At 42.5% G+C, this 22,393-nt stretch overlaps 1 protein-coding gene across 1 annotated transcript in view; it reads left to right on the top strand.

Moving 5' to 3' along the window:
• nt5c2a (5'-nucleotidase, cytosolic IIa) overlaps nucleotides 1–22,049 on the top strand; it is a 45,785-nt gene extending 23,736 nt beyond the window's left edge. The window contains exons 7-18 of the mRNA XM_084321653.1: nucleotides 181–238; nucleotides 371–464; nucleotides 1,232–1,285; nucleotides 1,367–1,450; nucleotides 2,370–2,411; nucleotides 2,862–2,969; nucleotides 4,769–4,835; nucleotides 8,621–8,791; nucleotides 9,896–9,947; nucleotides 10,033–10,093; nucleotides 10,188–10,364; nucleotides 18,303–22,049. Of these exons, the coding sequence (XP_084177779.1) occupies nucleotides 181–238; nucleotides 371–464; nucleotides 1,232–1,285; nucleotides 1,367–1,450; nucleotides 2,370–2,411; nucleotides 2,862–2,969; nucleotides 4,769–4,835; nucleotides 8,621–8,791; nucleotides 9,896–9,947; nucleotides 10,033–10,093; nucleotides 10,188–10,364; nucleotides 18,303–18,530 (1,196 nt within the window). The 3' untranslated portion in view covers nucleotides 18,531–22,049. The remainder of the gene's footprint in view (nucleotides 1–180; nucleotides 239–370; nucleotides 465–1,231; nucleotides 1,286–1,366; nucleotides 1,451–2,369; nucleotides 2,412–2,861; nucleotides 2,970–4,768; nucleotides 4,836–8,620; nucleotides 8,792–9,895; nucleotides 9,948–10,032; nucleotides 10,094–10,187; nucleotides 10,365–18,302) is intronic.
• The last annotated feature ends 344 nt before the right edge of the window (nucleotides 22,050–22,393 follow it).

Raw genomic sequence — 22,393 nt, 5'->3', positions numbered from 1 at the left:
TCTTAGTAGTGCTTTCATTCTAGTGGTCTCAGTGGTGCTTTCATTCTAGTGGTATTAGTAGTGCTTTCATCCTCCCTGCATATCATTGTTATTTCTCATTTATGGTACATATTGATGTTCAGATATTGATGCATTTGTCTTATAAGACACCGCCATCTGTTCTTTTTCCTTCTTGTCCAGAAACCTACCTCTTTGCTTGCTTGGTTGATTTCTTCAGCAACTGCTCCAGATACACAAGGTACAGCACGCTTCCGTATACAAGTACAGGTTCATTGAACGTGTTTTATATTACCAACCGCAATGTTGCCATCAGCATATAATAATAGTAACGTGTGTTGTTGTATTCACACCATTGTTGCATTCCTTGTAGTTGTCCGACAGGTTTCAAAGATGGTGACCTCTTCATGTCCTATAAGAGCATGTTCCAGGATGTTCGTGACGCTGTGGACTGGGTTCACTTTAGGGTAGAAACACTTCTTTCCCTTTTGTCATTATTTTACTTGCAATTTCTTTTACTATACAATGTGTCATATTTAAATAAGAAGTCAGTCCGAAGGCTTTTCTGTGTGCTGTGAAATTATTTGTATTCATGGACATTGATGACTCCTGCAGTCACCAGCACCTTTTAAAGAAATGCACAGCTGTGATTCAGATTCAGATTCCTTTATTAAGCCATATGTGTAACCACATTGGTAATTGTCTCAGCGATACAGAGTATGCATTTTTCCATAACATTTTCTTTTCACATAACAACAGTACAAAGACAGTGCAGTGCAGGATTTATCATTTGAATAAATATATATATATATAAAGTGTAAAGTGCAGTGCAGAGTTCCAGGTCAGTCCCAGTGCAGAATTCTTGCCAGTGTCATTGATATTATTGTGCCAGTGTCACTTGGGGGGGGGGGGGTCCTGAGGCATTACTCTATGACAAGCTTTCACAGCCTTTGGGATCCGCAGCCTTCTCCCAGAGGGGAGCAGGGTGAAGAGGCTGTGTCCGGGGTGGGAGGGGTCGGCCATGATCTTCAGTGCCCTCTTCAGCGCCCTGGAGTCATGCAGGGATCTGAGGGAGGGCAGGGGACAGCCGATCACCCATGTTCAACAGGACATCGCCTTCACTTAAAATACTTTCCACGTGTTCCTTCCTTCCTACCAATCTTGCATAACTCCACGGCCAATGCTTTATTCACGAGTCCCCATTTCTGCCTTTTTTAATTTTTGGTTTTCACAGGGATCTTTAAAAGAAAAGACAGTTGAAAACCTGGAGAAGTACGTGGTGAAGGATGTAAGTACGTCACCTCAGTGCCGTCTGCCTAGATACATATTCTGGAACATCTTTTGACTGCGTTTCTTTTCCTCCACCAAGCCGAAGCTCCCGCTCCTCCTCAGTCGAATGAATGAAGTGGCCAAAGTGTTCCTGGCCACCAACAGTGACCACAAATATACACAGGTGAGCTAAATAGAATAGAAGCTTTGCACAGATTGTTTAATAATAAATAATAATTTATTTATTTTGTATAGCGCTTTTCAAAGACCCAAAGTCGCTGACAATAGGCAAAAAAGAAACAAAGAAAACAAAGAAACTGAACCACAGGGAAATGGAGGACAATAAGAATACACAGGAAACATAAAACCACGAGTAACGGATAACAAATACGGGAGTGAGTAGGGGAGACAGTCGGGAGGAGAGTAAGGGAAAACCAAGGGGGGTGGGGGGGGGGGGGGGGCAGGAGAGGAGAGAACGTGGGGCGGGGGGAAATGGTGACGAGTTTAGAATGCCCGTTTTCCTCCATGTTGGAAGAAACAATGGATGTGTTGATATCTATGAGAAAATATAACAACAGTAATGTAACGATTAAGTGTCTTATTACAGGATCTTGTAAACTAGTAACAATAGAACAGTAATATAATTTTGTCCCTGTGTTTTACCTACTCTACCACTGCATAGAAATGAGGTATTTTCTTTTACCAATGGTTACAGGCAGCCATGTTGGAAGAAAAAATAACAATACAACATTCAATGCAAGGCTTCTATTAGTATTTAATATTACGGTACACCATATGCAGTATGGCTTACAGGAAAAAGCACACGTTCATAATTACAAATAATTACTTGTCATTACCGGATGTTAGCAGAAATGACCATTTGTGTTTATTTCTATGTTACTGCACAGTAATCACCTCATAATTGTACTGAATGAAGTGCTGCCGAATTAGCTAATTATTCTTTGCTCCAAACAAGTCGTGACTGGATACTAGGTTGATGTGACTCTATAGTTTGCACTTATTGTAATTTGGTTTGAGACATCTGCTAAATGTCTGAAACATGAGTGTCAATGATTTGTGACCTTTGACCTGTCTTCTTTCAGAAAATCATGACCTACCTGTTCGACTTCCCTCACGGTCCAAAGGTGAAGCAGGCAGATGATTGACAACAGTGTGGTTTTCCCTTGATACATTATTATGTTTTAAGTTAAGTTTCACACTCAAACGACCCCATGTGAAATGGAAATGTAGTCCCATGCTCTGCTGTCGGGTGGGGGCAGCCTGGAGAAGGTGATGGTCTGAAGTAAATAACTGGACACGGACATAGTGCAGCCACTTCATCATAGAAAACATTTCCACCCTCGTGAATCTTCATCAGCGTCCGATGTTTTGGTTTGAATGTACGGTTTGACTCTGAGGAAGATGCGGGTGCCTCCTGCCTTCTGTAGTCGTTAATGAAGTAATTGTCCGATATCTTTGCATGCTCCAGGAAGTTACTTTGGACCAAGAGTCTCTGAAGTTTATCGTCTTCTCGAGGCAGTTTGATGTGTGACAGCTTGTCAGTGAGGCGTGCTGAGTGTAGATGTGTATTGCAGATTGGAACACCCCACAGACCCTGGCAGTCTTACTTTGACTTGATTCTGGTGGATGCCCGCAAACCTATGTTCTTCGGAGAGGGGACGGTGCTGCGGCAGGTTGACACGGTGAGTGTGTATGTGCGTGCGCACGCTTGTTTAAAAGGGAGTCCCACCGCAAAGCAACATTAAACTAGTTTACCAGATTGAGGCATAAATAATTAATTCTTTCTGTATGGCTGGCCAGAGCAATCTCTGCTCAGAAACATGGGCGGTGGAAGCTAATTTACCCAGTGTGCGAACCATAGCATGGTCTTTGGGTGAGCCAAGGTTCCTTTTTGCGGGGGGGGGGGGGGGGGGGGGGGGGGGTGCACCTCGCAGGGCGGAGTCGGACAGTCGGATACTGTGATCGCAGACGTTACTGTAGCCTGTAGTAGGTAGGCCTTGTGTATGTATGTATGTGACAAATAAACCTCTTGAATCCTGTCATATATTCAATCAGTTTCAGTAACTACAGAACTCATAGACAACTCACTTGTTGATGTTTGGACGGTCTGGGCTTCCACAGCACATTCCATGATAAAAAAAAGTATCCATTTAGTTAGTCATCATCCAACACTGTCTACAGTATCTTGTGATTATCTCTCAGACTCCTGACTTACTAACTCCACCGGGCGTTGTTGTCAGAGATATAATAGTCCCCGCCACCGGAGCAGCACCAGCAGCAGGTGTAACCGACAACGGCTTTGATTTGTGCCGTGCGTGCAGGCTGCAGCGCCGCCGCGCTCCGAATGGTAATTGCAAGAATAGCATGCATGTTGCCATATTACATGTGTGAATTAGTGCGCAAATCATTAATCATACATCCAAAATAGCATACGTTTATTATTATACACGATGATGATACAGAAAATTACAGAAAAATGAGAAATGCATGGCAAAAGTAGCATTTATTTTCAGTAATTTAGAGACCCCCCAAAGATTCACAAATCATGTTTTCAGGGGAGCTGATGTCTGATCTAAGGGAGCCATGGCTGCCCCAGCTCCCCCGTGGATCGCACCCTGGCTCTACCCCTCGCTCAATTTAGAGGAACTACAACAATGGAATTGACTGATACCTCTATCGTCTCTCGATTAGCATCCCTCGTTCCCCTGCCAGGTATCAGAGTAACCAGAAGTACATCATAAGGGCTTGTGTCCATAGGGGACATTTTATGAGTTGTCAGCTCCTTTCTGTCATTCATTTATATGCTGGAGAAGCGTCAGGCATGCTCCTCTTACCAGAGCCGCACCTCGCGTTTTATGAGCTCTCGACGGCAGCGTTTTTGGCGGAGCGCTCCCAGCTCATAAAGTTGAAACTAGTTCAACTTTTTTGGAAAGCAGCTCGCTCATCAATGTAACTCATCGAGGAAGGGGCGGAGCCGCGGCTGGTGCGAGCTCTGGGGAGACCCAGAAAGACGCTTGAAGCATTTTTTTTTCTTCTTTTTTCAAAGCGGTCCGCCTCGAAAAAAAAGGCTATTAGTGGACACATAGCCTAAGGGTAAAAAAAAAGCAAGTTTAATGAAAGAACTGTATCAGCCACCATCTACAAGCCGGCCTGCATATCCTAGCGCTTCTGGGTCATAGAAATTCACTTTTCTTTTGCCATGTTGGAAAGTGTGTGTGTGTGTGTGTGTGTGTGTGTGTGTGTGTGTGTGTGTGTGTGTGTGTGTGTGTGTGTGTGTGTGTGTGTGTGTGTGTGTGTGTGTGTGTGTGTGTGTGTGTGTGTGTGTGTGTGTGTGTGTGTGTGTGTGTGTGTGTGTGTGTGTGTGTGTGTGTGTGTGTGTGTGTGTGTGTGTGTGTGTGTGTGTGTGTGTGTGTGTGTGTGTGTGTGTGTGTGAGTGAACATACAGTATACTCTTAAACACAGGTGTGTTTATGTGTTGCAGATCACAGGTCGGCTGAAGATTGGCACATACACAGGCCAACTCCATCACGGCATAGTCTACTCTGGAGGTAGATAATGATCCTTTTTTAATCTAATCTTTTCCAGTTACCGGGAGGCAAGGATAAATGAGAGTGAGTGAATTGTTAGGATTGTCAATAACATCATGTCAATGTAATGTCACTTGAGGCCGACACAAGACCTGTCGGTCACCATATTCACATGGTGGCCATTTTGCTCTTATGTCATGCTCTCCACCCTGGTCCATTGCTTGAAATTTAAAGGATCCTACTACTAGCATGGTGATAAACCTATGATCTCCTGTCGGCATGGTGATAAGGAATCCCAACCTGAGCATGATATAAAAGCAAAATGGCCACAGTCTGAATATGGTTCATTACTTGAAATTTGAAAATTTAAAATTTAAAAGGACCCTATCGACATGGTGATGAACTTACAGTATGATCTCCTGGTCGCACTAACAAATTGGTAGCCTCTAAATCGATGTGCGCATTGTACCAGAAAGGCACTTCGGAAAGTGGTGAGTTAATGTATGTAAACAAGGAAGTACACAGAGAGAGAGAGGGAGAGAGAGAGAAAAAGAAAATCTAAGGTGTGACCAATTTGTTAAGTCAAGATCATTTTGTGTAGTTTTCCTCTATGTAATTCTATGGTTTATCGGCATAACATTTGCATACAACATTTATTTTCTCTAGAAAGGTACCCTATACGCAGGAAAATGGTCAGCGTTAATGTAACATACATACATGTACAATCAGTATGTGTGCTGAATGATTACCATACTAGTAAATGGTCCTTTAACACTTTGGGCACCAGCCGCTTTAGCCATCTTTGTACTCGGTGTGCCACCACTGTAACGTATAGGGATTTTCACTGTGCGTTGCGGTGTTTGCAGGGCTATATCTATATTATATATTATAGCTATGGAGACAATACTATGGCTCATTTGACATTAACTATCCATCGTTCAACATGTGAAAAATAATAAAAATTTTCATGTATACGTTTGCGTGTTATACCGTGGTGAATATTGTATAGTTTCAGAGTGATCCTGGCTAATTCCTGGTAACTGTGTTATGGAGCAATACATGCATTTTGCTAAAAGCGTTCACGTTGCTCGCCTGGACACACTACTATTTCCAATTCAAAGGTATATAATAGGTATTATGGTAGGTTTTTTGATGCTTTGATATGAAATCATTGTAGGATCAAGGTGGAATTGATGTCATATAGTCCTTACCTTTACTACGAGGTATCCCAAAAAGAATATTCCAATTGTCTGATCGCGATTTCCAGTATTGATGTCGATCGGGTCCCTGACACGAAGTGGCACAAGATATGCCTCAAGTGTGCTGAACGCGTTTCGAAGTGGTCGGATGAAGCGATTCACTTGGCTTGGTCTAAATTCTCCGCCCGGACCATATACGATGTAACACACGGTGTGAAATAAGGTTTTAAAGGGTGGGCGATACTGCCACCTAGCAGGATGCGGCCGGTATTGCACTTTTGGGATCTCAGAATGAAACACAGAGGGAATTTACTGTTTTTTATTTGTGTTATTCCAATGATCCTGTTCAATAAACAACAACTGTCTCCGTAAGCTGGACATCAGAGCATCAAAACTTTTATTTGTGATGCATCAAGTGACACTTTTTTGAGTCGGTCCATTAACCCATTCCCCGCCAAAATCGCTGTTCAGCGTTATTGCCCGCCATGCGTTGTCTGCCAATATCGCTGTACAGCGTGTTTCAAGTTCATATTTCATATTTTCGTCATGGAATTCATATTTCACCCACGGAGCCTTGTTATATGCTGCGGGAGCCATCACAACTCTGCAACGCTTCAATACTGCCACCTGGTGGCTGATCGGCGAGTTGCAACCGGAAGTCTGTCTCTTGGGTTCCCGGTGCGTCTCACTATTCCGTCCGGGCACTCGTTTATCGTCCCTGGACTCAAGACACACACCGTGGATATCGATCCGTTGCCATAACTCAATAATCCACATGATTTGGGCGTACCGGTATATTAGTATTATACAAACCGGAACTGGATCGCATCGATCCACATCACATAACTGGGATATGTTTGCTCCACTCTCATCGCCCATCGCTACGAGGAAGCTGCCGTGAGTTTCAGCGTTTTTCTTTATCATTTTCGATACAAACGGCTCTGATCTATACATCACCCATACTACATAAATCATTTAACGTCGGTCACGGAATTATAAACGACCCCCCCCCCCCCCCCCCTCCGTTCACCCGCGGATGATCAGTCATAACGCTTAGGACCATGTACAGTTGAACATTTTTATATAACGTTGATCGGTATCAAACGGCATTTGATAATCTAATATATGCATTTATGTCTATATCTCACGTTCTAGGAAATACTGCAGAAAACGATAAAAACATATTTATACTCTAGACGGTATTTTCGTATGAATGTGTGAATGAAAAGTAAAATGTTCCTACATCCTGAACGATAGCTAATCGATGTTGAATGGGCCATAGTAATGTCAATTTAGCAATACAATTTAAAAAGTTATAGCCCTGCAAAGAAGGTGAACATCTCCATAGACTTATAGTACTGGCAGAGAATGGTTTAGGATGATCAAAGTGGTGGCAGAGAATAGGTTAACACTGAATTAGTCATTAACTCATTCCCTGCCAACAACGAGTTTACTCGTTATTGGGTGCCATGCGTTGAACGCCAACAAAGAGTAAACTCGTTATTTGTTGTTTTTTCTTTTATTCAATATTTCTATTCATTATTCATCCACTGACCTCGGTGTTGCCATAGGAAAGGATTCTGAGTTTGCCTAAGTGCAATACCGGCCGCATCCTGCTAGATGGCAGTGTCGCCCAACCTTTGAAACCTTATATCGCTTAATACCTTATACCTTAAATCGCTTTGACCACTTCGAAACGCAAGTTGTGCCAAATTATGTCCGGGACCAGATGGACACCAATACTGGAAATCGCGATCAGACAATTGGAATATTCTTTTTGGAATAACCCCCGATCAAAGGTAAGGACTATCTGACATCAATTTCAGCTCCATCCAACAATGTTTTCATATCGATCCAGCTGATCAGCGTGTGTAGTGTTCAACACGAATGCCGTTACTGGCCATCAAAGCATAACCCCCCCCTTTCATGCATTCATGATGAAACATAATACCTATTATATACATTTGATTTGGAAATAGTAGCGTGTCCAGGCAAGAAACGCCAACGCTTATAGTAGAATACACGTAGCGCCCTATAACTCAGCTTTTCAGGAATGATCCCGGATCACTCCTAAACTATACTTATATTCACCACAGGATAACGCGCGAATGTATGCATGAAAATATTATCTCTTTTGCATGTTCAACGGAAGAAAGTCACTGTCAAATGACAATAGTATTGTCTCCATAGCTATAATATAGGAATATAGATATAGCTCTCCAAACATAGTGACGCACAGTGAAAATATGCTATGGAAACCTGGCACGTTAGCCACAAGGACCAGGCTAATGGCTGGCGCCAAATGTGTTAATAATAGACATTACAGAAATAATATATATTATGAATTCTACTTTAGGGTGGAGTTTCCCTTTTTTAAGGTCAAAAGAGCCAGCTCCTAATGTCAAACATCCTATCAATCATTTTTACAACACAAACACAGTAATGAAGACATGATCCTTCCCTCATAAAAATGTGTTGACAGCATCCGTGTCAGGACCCTGTAAGGGAACACCTTTCCTCACTACACACATTCACATCAGGTCATGGTCCAAAGGGGTCTTCTAGAAGTCAAAATACTGGTAACGCCACACTTGTCTCTTCTCCTAGGTTCCTCAGATATGGTGTGTGATCTTTTGGGGGTCAAGGGGAAAGACATTGTCTACATTGGAGACCACATATTTGGAGACATTCTCAAGTCCAAGAAGCGGCAGGGCTGGAGGACCTTCCTAGTCATACCTGAGCTCGCCCAGGAGCTACATGTCTGGACTGACAAGAGCTGTAAGCAGGGTTAACCACTTTGTCCCAAACTGAAGAAAAACCATCCCAAATCTAAAAGAAATATGGCTATATGTGAAGTAAACCTTTTTTCATCTACCGTCCCAGGCCAGTCCTTAAATCTTATTTTGTTCTGTGCCTTGGGCTATAGACGGGTGAATCATGTGACTGAGTTGCCCTCTACCTGTGCTGAGCTGTGGCACTAAAAAAGTACAACAGGGTTTTATGGAGAAACCATGGCACTCCCCTGACTAAAAGTAGTTTGAAACGAAAACATCTGTGTGAGCTTTCACAAATGCAAATATATTGTTGTTTGACGTGGGGGGGAAAACCTGCCGATACATGGTCACTCACTCACTCACTCATACATGGACGTTTTGTGGAGGGACGTGCTTAAGGACGTTTTCTATGACATGTAGGTAGTTCTAGCAATGCCTTTCTCTGCATCTTCCAAAAGCATCACCTTGAACGTCATTATCCACATTATCCCGTTTTCACTTGCAAAATATTCACAACACACAATGCAGCCCCCAGCTGCTAGAAATCATCTGATCCAGAGGTCTAAAAGGGGCCGTACTGCTCCTCACACTGGATTTACAAACCACAGCTTTATTGACTACTTTAGCTAACCCAAACTAGTTAGCAACCATTGAATTATTGTCAGAGTTTTGGCGCGACTTATACTAAATGTGCCAAATGGCATTATCATAGCAGAGTCAACGAAGCACAGAGATGTTTCCTACATCAAGGCTGATGGTTAACCTTGTTTTGGATCTTCAGAGCTCACTGTGGCCAGGGCACAGAGCTATTGCAAAGCTAACAGGCTATACAGCTAGCGTTACAGCCTTTTTCCTCTACCTAAATGCTTGCCGGAGGGATCAGCTTGAACAGAACACAAAATATCAGAGGGATTAATGAATGTTTCAAATAATAACAGACAGAATGTAGGGAGGGTATCCTGCATGCATGAGTAGCAGATCAGCATTAGCCATCGAACCAGTATATAGCCCTGCTAGCATTACTGTGCTAGCACACACATGGATGCATGCACACATACATTATGCTTCATAGAACTGCACTTTAACCCTTAACATTTTTGTGTTCTAGCCATATTTGAGGAACTTCAGTCTCTGGACTGCTTTTCTGCTGAGTTTTACAAGTGAGTACCCTGCTGTTGCCATGAGAATGTCCTGTAACTTATTATTAGGATTATTATTATAACAAATATTGTCTTTTGTACTCAGACATCTGGACAGCAGTAGCAATGAGAGGCCAGATATCAGCTCACTGCAGCGAAGGATTAAGGTAATTTCTTCTCATCCTCTCCTCGTCTCCATACAAAAAAAGCAGTGGTCTCTTGCTTCCCCTCCACCCCTCACATCTTCGTATTTCTCCCCAGAAAGTGACTCACGACATGGACATGTGCTACGGCATGATGGGCAGTCTGTTCCGCAGTGGCTCCCGACAGACCCTGTTTGCCTCCCAGGTGATGCGCTACGCCGACCTGTACGCCGCCTCTTTCATCAACCTGCTGTATTACCCCTTCAGCTACCTCTTCAGAGCTGCTCACGTACTGGTGAGTGCTGCTGAAACACGGGGAGAGGGTCATTTACGTATCACGCACATGGCCATAATTTGTGGGGCGGCGTGGCTCGGGTAGAGCGGGTCGTCCAATGATCGAAGGGTTGGTGGTTCGAATCCCGCTCAAGCCCATGTCCATCCCACTGCCGTTGTGTCCTTGGGCAAGACACTTAACCTACTTGCCTCGTATGAATGTGTATGCATGTGAATGAATGTTGGTGGTGGTCGGAGGGGCCGTAGGCGATGATTATTCGCCATGCTTCCGTGAGTCTGTAGCTTATCACCACCGGTATGACTGTGTATGAACGAATAATGGACTCTGTAAGTGTTCTGGGGTCACTGGGGTGTCATGAAGAGCGCTATATAAATCCAATCCATTATTATTATTATTATTATTAATAGTCCGCGATTACAGAACAATATTTAATTATGCAACAGCTGTTGTGAATCCTGCGCTATAGTCAGTCTTCTCTCTTTTTTCACCGCATTGTTGTGGCCTATCAAAAAATTTAACAGTTTGTGAGACTACGTTCTGACCCTGTATATAACCTTACCGCACGTAGCCTAACTTAGCGGAGAAAACTTTGGAAAGAAGTCTGTTCTCGTTAGCAAAATAATGCAAATATGCGCCTAACGTGAAGTGGACTTTCACTTTTACTCTGAACTCTGAGTCCCTCTTACGATAGCCTCCAAGCTCTCCATATAATATATCGGAATGAGACCTTTTAAAGATTTGTAGGTGTAAAGTGGCCTCTCCATCTGAATGATCGAACACGGTATGGGATATATAAGTGACTTCTGTTTATTTATTCAAGTCCAGTCCCTGAGGTTTCAAAGAAAATATGAATCATCACCCCCCCGGTCACTAAGTGAAAGTACAGATTAGTACCCGACCGATACAGGATTTTTGGGACCAATATTAGGGAGTAAAATATTCCGATATCAATATGAGTATTATTATTTTTAAATGTAGTCACACACTTTAAATACAATTAAACAATGTAAACTAGTTTGCATTGCATCATGCATGTTCTATTCCAGGGGTTCCCAAAGTGGGGGTCGCGAGCCACCGCGGGGGGGGGGGGGGGGGGGGGGGGTTCGCCAGATGATTAAAAGAAATGTATGCAGTCAGGCCACTGAACTTAGAAGCAGGCCCAGGCCAGTGTTTCTAGTTGCAGCAGCTCTCTTGCTCTCACACACACACAAAGGGAGCCGCATGTGATTGGTGGAGGCGGGACCCTTACAAAAAACTGTTGTTGCTAATCATTGACACATGCTAGCCTGTAATAATCCCCCCCGGAAAAATCTACTTTGCATTTGATATATTGCAAATATATGCCATCACACACACTGGCATTTAAAGGGTTATAATTATAAAATGAATATGTGGTGTTATGATCAGGGCTGAAGTTGAATAAAAGATTGTATTATTTTCAATCTGACATTACAAAAAAAAAACGAAAATCCATCAAAATCAGTGTTGTTGCTAATCATACATATTATGCTAGCCTGTTTTTTAACAATAATTTGTGGGGGGCGGCTAGGTGGTGTAGTGGGCAAGGCGCTCGCCATCAACGCTGGAGACGCTGGGTTCGAATCCAGCTTGGCGTTGCTATCAGCTTGGCTGGTCGTTCATACTAACACAATTGGCAGTGTTAGGGGTGGGAAAGCTGATGGGTGGGTCCTGGGCGTTGTGGACAGTGACCCCTACAGTTCGGTCGGGGCGCCTGCACAGCGAGGGTAGGATCTGGAGGGAGGTAGTGTGACCTTCCACACGTTACACTCTCCCGGTGAGAATCTGCGCTGCCAGGCTGGCTGCCGGCTGGCTGCACATGCGTCGGAGGAAAGCATGTGACAGTCTCCGGCCTCCCGGACCAACAGTAGGGGGGAGTGCGCAACAACCAGGAAGGGGGTTGGGAATTGGCATAACGACTAAACAGTGGGATGGGAGGAAAATCGAAAAAAGGAGGGGGGGGGGGGAAGATAATAATAAAAAAAAATGTGTATAATAATTTGTGATGCCATCACAAACACTGGCATTTAACACTTTGAATGCCCAGCAGGGGGCGCACATTTAGTGCTTGAATGCCCAGCACCACTTCAATGTTAACGTTAATATCGCCTAATCTATGTTTTAAATTATGGCTATGTGTCTAATCTGCCCGTCGCATTATCAATGACCCATTTCCAGTCAACATTGTCGAAGCGGATTGTTTTTTTATCGGTTCATTTCCGTTTTATATCATTTTGAAAAGCCCTCGTTTTCACGGAAAAAAGAAGAGATTCCATGATAATCGCTCTGTACTGGAATATTCTAGAACGTTGTCATTTTTAGGCCTATTTATGAATCGTTTTCAAATAAACGCTAGATTATCGATAGTATATGTGTACATGTGCACGCTGGTGCCGCGCGCTGAAAATCGATTCTCTCAGTCCCTGATCGCTTTTACAGTCAAAACAGCCATATCACATATAGGGGGAAAGCTTATATCTCTGTGAAAACGGGTCTGATTATCCTAATACTGGTAAAATAGATTCCTTACCTGAGATCAGATGGTATCCAAATGGATTATTCCAATTCCTGATCGCCATTCCGAAAATCTATCCTTTTATTGATCCACCGCGTATACTGTACAACACATAATCCCCGCTGCTCTGAGGGTCCAGAATGAAGCTGATCGACTCCGGTCACATGCGTGAGAAGTAAAATGTGGAGTCCGGGTTTTTTTTCCCCTCATGCCTTTTCATTGAGTCCAATCCAAAAGGGTGAATTACCATCTGGGAGACGATAGGGGGCACTTTTTTCACATCTGAGCGCCTGGAGTGGCTGATTTACCAACGGTAGACTCGGTTGATGAAATATGAATTCAGATCGCTAATAAAATAAAAAAACGAGAAAAAACGAATATTCTCGTTATGGGCATTCAACCCGCGGGGGGTAAACCTGAGAAAACTCGGGTTGGGCATCCAAAGTGTTAAAGGGTATAAATAAAAAAAATCCTGCACCAGAATGCAGGAAATTAAGTCTTTGTAACAAGAAATTTCCTGGTGGGGGACCCCCAGACCCCCTGCTTAAAAAGTGGCCTGACTGGGGCTATATTTTGCACTATATTTCCTGGCCTGAATGATTTCCCCAGTCCGGCCCTGGTTAAAAGCCTCCAATGCTTATTAGTGTGTGTGCGTTTGAACGTGTGCATGTTTCAACCATACATTTCCATTTATTAAAAATAATAATAATAATAATAATAATAATTAAAAAAATATATATATTTTTTTACCTCCCATAATAGTGGGGGTCGCGGCTCTCTGACACTGTTATTTGGGGGTTGCGGCCTGAAAAGTTTGGGAACCCCTGTTCTATTCTATATTATATTCTAAATGCTTGCCTCCTAACGAATACAACAATTAAAATGGTAGTACAATCTTTAGTCTTGTCCCATCTTGAGCCATTTGGTCTAGCGCGTCAAAGCAAGAGCTTAGTAATGAATGAAAATGAATGAATGAAAAAGTAAATTTTTGAACATGTAATTCTCCATATTCCTCCAAACAAATCACGATCTAGCTCCGTCAAACCAAACAATCATATCACATATATATATATATATATATATATTTTTTTATTATTAAAAAAACTAAAAAAGATAAAAAAAAAGAAAATACGAATTATAAACAAAAGGTCAAGAGCAATGTGTTTGGTTGGCAGACATGTCCAAAAAGAGGGAAGCTAAGCTTATTGATCCCTACCCCCCTGAGTAAACTCCAGCTCACTCAAAATAGAGCTGCCTGACTCACTCTTCACTGCTCTATAAGGAATAGTGTGGAGGGAATGCATGCTAGACTGTCGCGGATGAGGGTGGACGAGAGACTAGCATGCAGTTTGATTAGGTTTTTAAAGAACATTTGTACCTTAGGTAAACCCACTCAATTGTATTCTATGCTTTTATCCACCAATGATAGACATGACCATAATACCAGACATGCTTCACGTAGTCGCTTTACCCTACCTCTGCCTAGAACCAATGCTCTAAAGAAAATGTATAGAGCCATAACATATTGGAATAGGATCCCATTACATATCATAAGGAAAACAAGGACAGTTTAAAAAAGAAACTTAAATGAGCCATAATCCGGAAGGAAATCAATATATGTCATGCATGAGTGTAGCTGCAGCCATGTTATCCAAACTTCTTCTGTTTACTTTGTGTTTTTGTATTTTCTCTTTAAATTATTTTTTTTAAAGCTCCCATGCATTGCTATTCCTTGCACTATTTGGGCAACTTTACACAATTCTTGTGAGTCTATGGAACACATCTGTAAAGTTTCTTTAAAAAAATAAATCATTGTTTTATATTTTTAATCAAGTACTCAAAAGCAAAAACATTTCGACTTCAGGATGCCATGCTGTTTGTGCTGGGCTCCGCCCATAAGCGCTTTGAGTGACAGTCACCCACACAGTCTGCGACTGGCAGACAGAGAGAGAGATAGAGAGATTGATGGGGATACTGATTAATTTCGCCGCGGGGGGGGGGGGGGGGGGGGGGGGGCATAATCCCACGGGACAATGCATTGGTAACTTATTTCAAATGACAATATATACCTCTGTGAATATTATTGCACGGATCGGAATACGGGCGTGCAAAGATATTTTGACAGTGATATGGAGTGCTCCCGACTGCGGGGAGAAGACCCATCCCCGTGGCGCACACACATTTACACACACTCCTGCGCCGCGGTCCCTCTCTCTCTCTATCCCTCTCTGTCCCTTTCTCTGTCCCTCTCTCTCTCCCTCTCTATCTCTCTCTCTCCCTCTCGCTCGCTCGTTCTCTGCTGTCTGTCGCACCCTCTGTTTGAGGAAGTCATTTCACTGCTCTGTTGTTGAGCGAATTGTGGGCGGTGACTACAACCAGTAGTATTCACGTCAGCAAAACAGTCAAATCAGAATGGCTTAGTTGAGTGAGGGAAGATCTCGTGAACTCGAGACTAGACTGATGAGTCAATATGATAATTAGAGACACAGACCACATTGATATAATCCCCCATTGCTAGGAAACAATGCTAAACACTGGAAAAGGCCATTTATAATGCATGGGACCTTTAAATGGATTCACCTATGACCTTTTGTTTTATTTTCTATTGATTATGTATGTGATATATGACTGATTTACACTGAATGTTTCATATTTGTATGTGTATCTGTGAGGACCCAGGAAGAATAGTCAACACGTTGATGATGACTAATGGGGATCCTAATAAACAGTCACTGGCAAAACGTTTGATGTCCTCTACTAATTTGTAACTAATTCTCTACTCTATCAAGCTAACTATGAGATTCATGCAGACAGTGCTGAGTGTTGTAAACAATGACTGAGTATTATGACTCAGTTATATGTAAACTAAACAATGACTGATATTATGACTCGGTTATATGTAAACAATGGTATGGAGTTTGTCTGCTGGACAAACTGATGACAACATTTCTAAATAAATGTTTTCTCTGCATTATGTTCTGTAAAAAAGTTGTTTTAAATGTCTGTGATAGATTGATCTGTACCAGAAAGAAAGGGTAGGTTCACCTGATGCTGACTGCGAGAATGAGCTGAGAGTTAGCAAATATGGAAAAGAATGTCCAGGCACTCACAATATATGACCAATACAGGTGTTAGAGGGGTAGGTTTTGTATTAAAAAAAGAAAGAAAATGAAGGTATATTGCTAACTATATCAGTTATTGGAAATATGGAAGCCAGTTTGAGCAGTGTCTCAAACTAGGTTGATTGTTTCCCCCCTGTCCCTGCTGCCTTCACAAGTCATGTCTAGCCTCTGACCCAGTTTTCCAGTAGTAAGTGTCTTCGCTGAAAACATTTCATGCTTTCGATGGGTCCTGCTGAGACATGTAACTCGACAGAGTTACTTTATTTGCTAAATATCTCCCTTGCAGCTGCTGCTCTACTTCCTCCTCATCTGTTCCTCGGCCCTCACACATTCCACTGTCTTTGCTGTACCCCACAAAAAAAAGATTATAATAAGTACTGTTGATGGAGACAACATAGTTTTTTATATGTTGGTGATTATTTTCTCAATGCTGGTGCTAAAACCAATACTTCCAAAATGGCCCTGAATCGATACTTTTTTGCTATTCCTTTCACTATGTGGGCAATGTTACACAATTCCTGTGAGTCTATGGAACACATCTGTACGTTTTTTTTTTTTCCAAAAAATTCATTGTTTTGTATTTCTAATCAAGTACTCTAAGGTCATGTTTAGATGGAGAGAGTCTGAACAGAAACCGCAAAAGTCGTCTTGCGGTCTCACTTTTAATTTTGCGTTTAGACTAGTGTTTTGGGAGGGAATTCTGCGTGCAGACGAGGCTGTAAAAGTGAGTAAATGTCGGCGTTATTGATGTAATATATGATAAAAATAGTTGTGATAGCCGCTGGACTGATTCTTGTGTATTTAAAAGTACTGCCAATGTAGCCTTCAGGTGATCTCCGTGGATATAATCAGACATGCTTGTTTGCTTTTTTTTTTCTAGGCTACTGGCGCATGCCTGTGACGTAAGCAGTATGCGACGAGATCCTTGAGAACCCTTTCGTCATATTTTTTATGCGGTTTGACTGTTCAGGTGATAGCGCGAAGGTGTATCGTTTCTAGGATTTCCACCCAGGAAGGTGGTTTAACTTTTTTGCGGATTCTCCCCGCAAAAACGCTGTTGCCGTATGAACAAAAGGCACATCCGATAAAATATTTTGCCGGAAACACCCGCAAGCGTTTCCGTCTAAACTGCGCCTAAAGCAGCATTTTTCCACTTCAAGATTTCAAGCTGTTTTGGGCTGGGCTCCGCCCATACTCGCAAAGTGCTTTGAGTGACAGTCACCCACACTCTGCACTGGCAGACAGAGAGAGACATAGAGAGATTGAGGGGGATACTAATTCATTTCACCACGGGGCGGCATAATCCCACGGGACAATGCATTGGTAACTTGTTTCAAATGACAATATATACCCCTGTGAATATTATTGCACGGATCGGAAAACGGGCGTGTGCGTGGGAGCGTGCACAATGATATTTTGCAGCAGGTTGACAGTGATATGCGAGTGTTCCCGACTGCGTGTGTGTGTTTCCCCACGCGTGCACGGTCGTGCGTGTGTGTGGGGTGCTCCGTGTCTCTCTCTGTCTCTCTCGCTCGTTCTCTGCTCTCTCTGTCGGCACCCGCGCCACATCAACCCGTTTGAGGAAGTGTCAGTATTTCCACTCTCTCTGTTGTTGAGTGCGCTCTGTTGTTGACTGTGGCTACAACCATAGAGTTAGTTATGCAGATCAGCTCCTTAGCGAGGATAGCGAGTCAAATCAGAATGGCTTAGTTCACTGGGGGAGGATATTGTCTCAACTGAATTGGAGCAATCCACCAAAATGAGAATTAGAGACACAGACCCCATTGATACAAACCCCCATTGCTAGAAAACAATGCTAAACACTGTTTAAATATATATATATATTGCGGCAGAATATTCTCTGAACTGTTTTTGTGCAGCTTTCCATGTTGAGGTTTAGAGTTTAGCCTGTCAACATCCACACTGCCCTCACTGTTGACGCACGTCATTGCATCTTTCGGACACGTAGCGCTACTTTCTGAGGACGTGCACAAAGTACGCTCCAAATGAGCGCAGCAGGGTACGCGGCTCCACCCTCTTGCGCACGCGTATTTAAAAGCAAGTATACCGAGTCTGTTACAGTATAAGTGTATGGATCCTCATGATTTGGGTGTCTCTTTTGGGTGTTGCACATGATTCTGTTGGGGTTGTTTCATCGACCATGTTGGAACCAGTGCCACGTGGCTCTCGGTACCCAACCCTAGTGGGGTTGCTCTGGGCATAAGCTTGTATTCTTCTCTCGCCCTCATCTGCCCCCCTCTTCTTCTCCTTCCACCCCCTCAGATGCCCCACGAGTCCACAGTGGAGCACATGCACGTCGACACCATCGACACGGAGTCTCCCCTGGCCACGCGCAACCGCCAGGACGTCGAAACGATGGAGTCCGAGTGCAAACGTATCCAGCTGACGCGCTCCATCAGCGAGATCCAGCCCCCGAACCTGTTCCCCCAGACCCCCCAGGAGATCACCCACTGCCACGACGAGGATGACGATGAGGAAGAGGAGGAATAGATGGAGGAAAGACGAGGTAGTGGATGAATAGGTGGAGAAGGAGAAAGATTGCGGTGGGGTTAGGATGGGGAGGCCTGCAGGTGTCTGTTCGCTTTTTTTAAGCTTATTTTTAGCCCGTAGGTTACTGAAATTGACAATAAAAGGGAACCAATTATTAAGTGAAATATGATAACTAGGGAGAGAGGAGACATAACTATGTGAACGAACGCTACACTGGAAGTTGTTTGATCATTGTGTTTTTTTTATTTGGTTACATTTCAAAACACATGAACTGCTTTCAATGGGAGTTTGACTGGCCAAACTCAAGGCTGGTAATGATCCATAATGCCAAGAAAGTGGTCACCATAATGCATTTATTTAGTTGTATAGGCCCTTCTACTGTCTGTAAGCAATGATGACATTTTGGACATGTACACAATTTGGTTTGGGACGTCTCCAGGGCACTGAGTGACACCATGTGATGTCTGATGTCTGTCCGTGCACACGCTTTCATCCAGAACCTCCCTGGAGTCTCTCCACAAAATATGTGCATGCTGTTTAGTTTCCTGAGCTCTTCTTTTTATTTTTGCCTACAAAATGATGTTGATGATGAAGAAAAGGGTTTATAAACCATGCACACTGCCGTGATGCTGTTTTCCTGCTAATGCTGCCAAACATCTTACATTAGAACATGTAGGTTTAGCCTAAGTGCTTGGTCAAACAAATGCACTACCCCCCCCCCCCCCCCTTATTAGAACATTTTAGCAATTGCTTCCCACAGGTAGATACTCGTGGTCTCCAGTGGGTGGAGGAGGAGGGTTGAGGGATGGTGGTGTGTTACTGCTAAAGCCTCAAAGGGAGAGGAGCTGAAGTGGTGTTGCTGTCTGTCTGTCTGTGTCTGTCTGTCTGTCTGTCTGTCTGTCTGTGAATGATGAGATGGGAGTCGAGCAGGTCAGGTGATGTCTGTCTGTGTTTCTTAGGGAGTTGAGGAGCTCAGGCTGAAACTTGACCTGGGGTGGGTGAGAATTGACGTGGGTGGAAGTTATGTCCATGTGTAGGACACTGGATTGTAATGTAGTTAATATTCCCTATGTGCATTATTATACTGGGCTTGATTATTATCAGGGGGTTTCACTGTTTCCAGAAGAGTATGTTCATGTGTAATTGCTACCTTAGTGGTGCAGTATGACACATTACACACTGTTAACTCTAGCTCACACTCACACAAGTGCTCTGCAAAGTGAAATCTCCACCAGATTATTTGCCAAGAACCACCTATGCCCTGTAAGACTACATCTCCCAGCATTCCATAGATCAGACGTTGAGTTCTACATACAGCTAAATAGAATAGAAAAGGCCTGTGTTGTAGTTTTTCCCCCATGACACGCGCAGGACTGCCAGCCGTGGTCACTCATCCGCTGACTCCCTCACGCACTCGGTTACGGAAGGATCCGGCAGGGACGTTTTTTGTCGGATGAATGCGCAGGTAGCACCGTGGGTCTGCAAGGGTTTGTGCTTGTTTATGTAATCGAGCGCTGTTGTCTATTTTTCAAGTTGACTGTAGAAATATGACCCATTTCTTTCCTCTGAAACGGTCACTGCCTCATACTTGTCCCCTAGCCTGGATTTGAAAGAGTGAATGTAGAGACAATACCAGAGGAGTATTTCTGTGTGATTTCTTTTTTTATAAAGTTTGAAAGAGACAATCCAGGTAAAACATGCATGCTGTTTGTGCAATATACGGTTTTAGTATTTACATCCAAACTACTGTATGGATTAATATTGGCTCCAGGCCTATTTGTTACATAATATCGCTATTATTTAGAATAGCCTACAGTATACAGTTAGCCTGCCTTGCTGTGCACAGAGAGATAACTGATATTATCAACATCATGGAGATGTCCTGTGGAATGATTTCACTATGTGCATCATGGCAGTTTAGACAAATTTTGCAAACGTTTCCTATAGGAAAGCTGCACATCAGTCTAACTTAGCCAATAATTAGGCTAATTGATTGAATTTCTTGTCTCTATTTTTGGTATGTGTTACGATTCTACGAACCTAACTTGTGAGGTACAGTGTTAAGACAGCTGAGGTGAACGTTTGCTCTGAGAAGAGACAAAATCCAGCACTTGTGTACTGTGTGTCCTTTTTGTGTGTGTTCTGGGTGTTATGTACAATATGTCTGGTGTTTGGCCTGTCCCAAGCAGGTTTAGATTTGCCTCATAATCACCTTTAACCTTTCACAATTTATTTTTACTTTACTGGTGTGGGTCAAAGGGTGTTGAAACGTGTCAGTGGGATGTGTGTTCAAATAAATGGTTGGTTTATTTCTGACCTTTTTGAGAACCATCTGGATTCATCTTGTGTTACTGGGGCCCAGTCCTGTGTTGCAATATGGGAGCAATAGTATCTATCCTCTGTGTTAGTGTTCAGTTCAGTTCAGAGTTTTTATTTGCCACATGGAATCATACAATCAGAGTTTCTTCATTACACAATCATAAATATCATTCCATGGACAAAAGGAGCAGGAAGAAGAATAAATCTTATAGTTACCTGCCCCTTGAGCCCTACCTGCCCCTAGTGTTGGAGGAGAGGTTTGGAATCGGGCCACATTGCACCATGGATTCTTCCCACGTTCAAAGCATGCAATACCAAATTATTATTATTATTATTTACATTTACTGTTCTCATCAATTGTTTGCATGTTTTAGTTTTTCCACTCTTGACAAAAGAGTCAACCGGATTATGTTTGCTGGTGTTGGGTCAAATTCAATCCTGTTTTTAAAATGCCTGATTCAAATGTTTTTTATGCATGTTCTGTGGTTGTTGCTTTTTATACAAGTATGGATTTAATTTAGATTTGCTCTCTCTCGATTAGCAATAATTGATCTCATCAGAAAATGGGTAATACTGATCACATATTCATTTCATATACCTTTGAAAATGTTTCAGATTTAGATTTTCAAAAAGAAGAGGAAAAGGGAATTTGTTTAGTCAATCAATACAGCGTCATGATGTTATGACTGTTTCAACATGGATGCGCAAAGCAATGTTTAAAATGTTTTAACACAACAATAAAAAGGGTATGTTTAGACTTCTACCAGATGGTCTCTTGTCTAGGTGATAAACGGGAGACATGGTTATGGTTTCATTGCTCCAGTTTTGGCAACAATATATGTTTCCCCACACATACACATTTTAGTGGCTACCTTTGTTGACATCTTTATGCTAGTTCTGCAATTCAAATCGGAAAAGAAAATAACAAACACTTGCTTAAGTTGAGATTTGAGTAAAAGAAAATAATTATACACGGGTAGATGTTTGTGCAGCTTGTGTTTTTCTTTGTACAAGATGAAATGCAATACAATGTCGGGTGGCTAATACTTTCTAATTGACTAAAGTAATTCTTCGAGTACTGGGAGTTGGCTAATTGGTGACTTTATATTTAGAATATGTATATAAATGACCAGATCATCCATCTTATAATGTATTACTTTGGAATATTCACTTGCAAGTAAAATAAAGAAGATTCCTTGAGATTTAGTCTTACATCATTTAGGCAGCAGGGGGATAAACATCTTCCAATAATGTGAAGCACTGAAATAATTTTTGCCACAATTAGTAATAAAGATGATAGCTCTAGGATCTATGAATGAATGAAAACTGTAACAGATTGCAGAATGGGTACAAATAATACAGTACGGCTCAATACACACAATTGTTAAGGGGATGCAGACCAGAGAAAGACGTTTGTCTTGTTTACATCAGGGTCCCCCATTTTCAATTCATAGTGACATTTATGACATACACAACATACATGACATTTATGGCATAGGGACTTACATGACATACAGGTATATAGTACCGTTACATTTGTGACA

Source organism: Notolepis coatsorum (assembly GCF_963971535.1).
Source record: "Notolepis coatsorum genome assembly, chromosome: 9".
In the NCBI taxonomy this organism is placed as follows: domain Eukaryota; kingdom Metazoa; phylum Chordata; class Actinopteri; order Aulopiformes; family Paralepididae; genus Notolepis; species Notolepis coatsorum.
Note: the sequence above shows the minus strand (reverse complement) of the source record. Positions and strands in the feature narration are given on the sequence as shown.